The 3,582-nt window shown below is 39.7% G+C and overlaps 1 protein-coding gene across 1 annotated transcript; it reads right to left on the bottom strand.

Moving 5' to 3' along the window:
- Nucleotides 1-932: 932 nt before the first annotated feature.
- Nucleotides 933-2,001, bottom strand: LOC124379128 (myosin light chain 3-like). Its single transcript, XM_046839246.1, has one exon. It carries the CDS (start codon nt 1,887-1,889, stop codon nt 1,272-1,274), a length of 618 nt encoding a protein of 205 aa, XP_046695202.1. The 5' UTR covers nt 1,890-2,001; the 3' UTR covers nt 933-1,271.
- Nucleotides 2,002-3,582: the final 1,581 nt, after the last annotated feature.

The raw sequence follows: 3,582 nt of genomic DNA, 5'->3' as shown, positions 1-3,582 counted from the left end.
GTTTCATATCACAGCATTCCAGAAACCACAATCTGATCTTATTGTACCTCTTTGCTCTGATTCATCAGCAGTCATTTGCACCGCGGAGGAAATAAATAAATAAATAAAATATATATTATATATATATATATATATATATATATATATATATATATATATATATATATATATATATATATATATATATAAATAAAATGCTCTTAGCAGCGATTTGAGTGCTTTAATGTTTCCCTCTTGGCATTTCACACCAAAGGAGAGAGTGACACTGAGGATTTTTAGATGTACAGCTATAAAAGCTTTGCCATTTATTCATTTATTGATGCGTGGCTCTGATGTCTGTTATAAATGCGCTTCCAGGGGAAGGTAACCTTAAGATACACGTTTCAGTTCCACCACAATGTTTGTGCTTCTTTTAGCTCGTTCTTTAAATAGATGAATGGACGGTGTGATATTTATGGCTTATACCACAGCACAGTCAGATTCTGGAGTCTGAAATTCTGATTGGACGGAAGGGATTGATAAAGTATTCAATACAAAGCACAATTGTGTCTTATATGCCAAAAGTATACGGACACCCGACTTTTCCAGACATATGTGGTTCTCCCCAAACTGATACCATGAAGTTGGAAGCACACAATTGTACAGGACGTCTTAGAACCGGATAGCTTGAGATTTTTCATTCACTTGGGCTAAGAGACCCAAAATTGAGCCAGCTCCATGAAGATCTCCAACCTTATTGGGATGAATGTGAATGCTGACTGCACCCCAGGCTTCCTCACCACATCTCACCCACATTAGTAGCTGAATTTACTAACACCCATGTGTGCTGAATGATCACAAATCTCCACAAAATCTAGTGGAACATTTTCCAGAAGAGTGGAAGAAGTAATAATAATAATAGTAATAATAATAATAGCAAATGAAGCAAAATATATCTTGACAGGCAACAGTTTTTATAGAGCCCAAGTGTATTCAGGTGTAAGACCACGTAAATGTAACTGTAAATGGATAAAAAGTTTGATGTTGTTCTGTAATTAATTTAAAGGTATGTGTAATCATTGGGAAATTGTTGTGGAACAAAAAGGAATAAAACGCTTCATGACGTACCGGTCATGTTTTATGTTTTATTCCTTACACGTTTTTGTAAATGTCTCTTGCATTAATGAGAAAACAATCCGAACGCTTACAAACCATCACGCTGCCACTAATACATCATTAACTTTTCAACTGATTCAAATGAATTTCCTGTAAAATGTTTTCCCAAGTCCAGCTCAACCAGAGAGAATATGTTTAACAAAAGAGGTGTAGTTGATGCATCCGTTGGCGTCCTCCTGCCCCGCCATGAGTCGATCCACCTCGTCCTCTGACATCCTTTCTCCGAGCGTTGCCAGGACGTGACGCAATTCCGCCCCCATGATGGTTCCGTTGCCTTCTTTATCAAAGACTCGCAGGCCCTCGACAAAGTCCTCAAAGCTGCCCTTATTCTTGGACTTGGAGATGTGCTGAAGCATGGGAAGAAATGTCTCGAAGTCCAGCATTTTGCTGTTCATCTCCTCGGCCCGTGGTTTTCCGAGGACCTTGAGGACGTCAGCATTGGTGGGGTTTTGCCCGAGTGCCCTCATCACGTCACCGCATTGAGCGTATGTGATCTTCATCTCGTTCTTTGGTGTCCGGTCGAACAGCTGAAAGGCTTCCTTGAACTCCTCGATCTGGTCAGGTGTGAACTCCACCGTCACACTTTTAGGATCAAACTGGGGTTCCTTGGGTGGCTCGGGTACGACAGGAGCGGCTGGAGGTGGTGCCGGGGTGGCCTCCTTTTTCGCATCGGGCTTCTTTGGCTCAGGCTTTTTGGGTTCCGGCTTTTTGACTTCGACTTTCTTCGGGGCCATTGCTGCTGCGAACGAGAGACTCTTTAAAAGCGCCTGGGATTATTGTTGTGTTTATGGGTCAGGGGGAGCGAGAAGGGTCCGAAAGCTCAGGCCACAAAGGATGAGATTGTCTGGTCAAGCTTTTATACCAGCTTGCCCCAGGGAGGAGAGATTAGGCTTGCTGGAGTCAGTCCTATGGAACTCTATAAAAGGAAGAAATCTAAAATAGATCAGGCTGGACACGTTGGCAAACAATGAGCTATTGTTTTCAGCTGCTAGCACAGTGAGACAACTTCCATCAGCTGTAACAGCTTCAGCAGGTCTGTGAGGATAAACGAAAAGATCAGTAAGAATGTATAAAAATAAATAAACACTGGGGCTAAAAGTTTCTAGCGTACAGGTTTTAAAGTATGCATTAAATATTACCATTACTATTACTATTACTAAGCATAACATTAATGGAGCTAACAAGCAATGGAAGCTTATAACTACTAGTTTAGAACATCAGGTCATGCAACTTCATCATTTTTTTATTATATCTATGAAAAAGATTATGCTGTTTTTCTCCCAGATTTATCCACGTTTTTTCAGGTAAATGTGGATGTGATTTACCGTCACCCTAAAACTCTTTTTTGAGAGGAATTAGAGCATGTATTGTTGTTTGTATTGTTAAATCTGGGTTTTTCCAGACTTACAGCATGTGGTTCTTCCACAAAGTTGAAATAACACAACTGTATAGGACGTCTTTGGTTGCAGTAGAATGACCTTTTCCCTTCACTTGAACTAGAAGACCCAAACCTGTTCCAGCATGACAATACCCATGTGCTCAAATCCAGCTTTATGTCCATATCTTATGCTTTATATGGGCTGGAGTGGAAGATCTCCTGCTATAGAGCTCCAAACCTATAGAACATGAATGAATTTGATCACTGACTGCGCCTCAGGCCTCCTCACCTTCTCACCTGCATCAGTACCTGAGATTACTAACACTACTGTAGCTGAATGAAACTCCACAAAATCTAATGGAACATCTTCCCAGGAGAGTGAAGGTTTTTATAACAAAGAACAGGAGTTAAATGTTGAACGGGGTGTTCAAAAAGCACCATATCACCCGAATGGTCAAGTATTTATCAACATATTGTGTATTTAATATACATCAAATAAATCATGCACTTTTTCTGTATACAATGGATGCACTTTTCTTTCTCATCTACCCTTTTAGTCCTTGGGCACACAAATGAAAAGCATAATTCATCATGAGTCGTGATAAAGTAGAACAGGAAAAAAAAAAAAAAAAACCAGTAGAGAGAGAAAGAAAATAAAGCCGTTTAATTTCATTCCACACAAGGTTGCTGGGAAACTGCCTTTCCAGCGCTCATGCTGAAATTATTTTGGGCAATGCATACTTTATGACTTGGCCTAAGGCAAAGTTGAGGTTTTGAAAGTTTCAAGCGTCTGCCAAAGTCTGTTTCTCTCAGTGGATTCAACCGTCTCTTCTTCTTTTTTTACTTTTATTATTATTATTATTATTATTATTATTATTATTTCACGGCTCCCAATTGACAAGGCGTTGTACAGTAATAACTCCAAGCGACAGGCAATAAACTCCGGGTGCATATGTACCATGTGTTCTCAAAGCTGATTGGTCAGATGGTTTTGCTGATTAATCTTTTATAAAAGAGCTTCTCTAACAGGAGTTAGGCTCCAAATTAAA

The sequence above is a fragment of the Silurus meridionalis genome, chromosome 25, assembly GCF_014805685.1.
Source record: "Silurus meridionalis isolate SWU-2019-XX chromosome 25, ASM1480568v1, whole genome shotgun sequence".
Classification (NCBI taxonomy): Eukaryota; Metazoa; Chordata; class Actinopteri; order Siluriformes; family Siluridae; genus Silurus; species Silurus meridionalis.
Note: the sequence above shows the minus strand (reverse complement) of the source record. Positions and strands in the feature narration are given on the sequence as shown.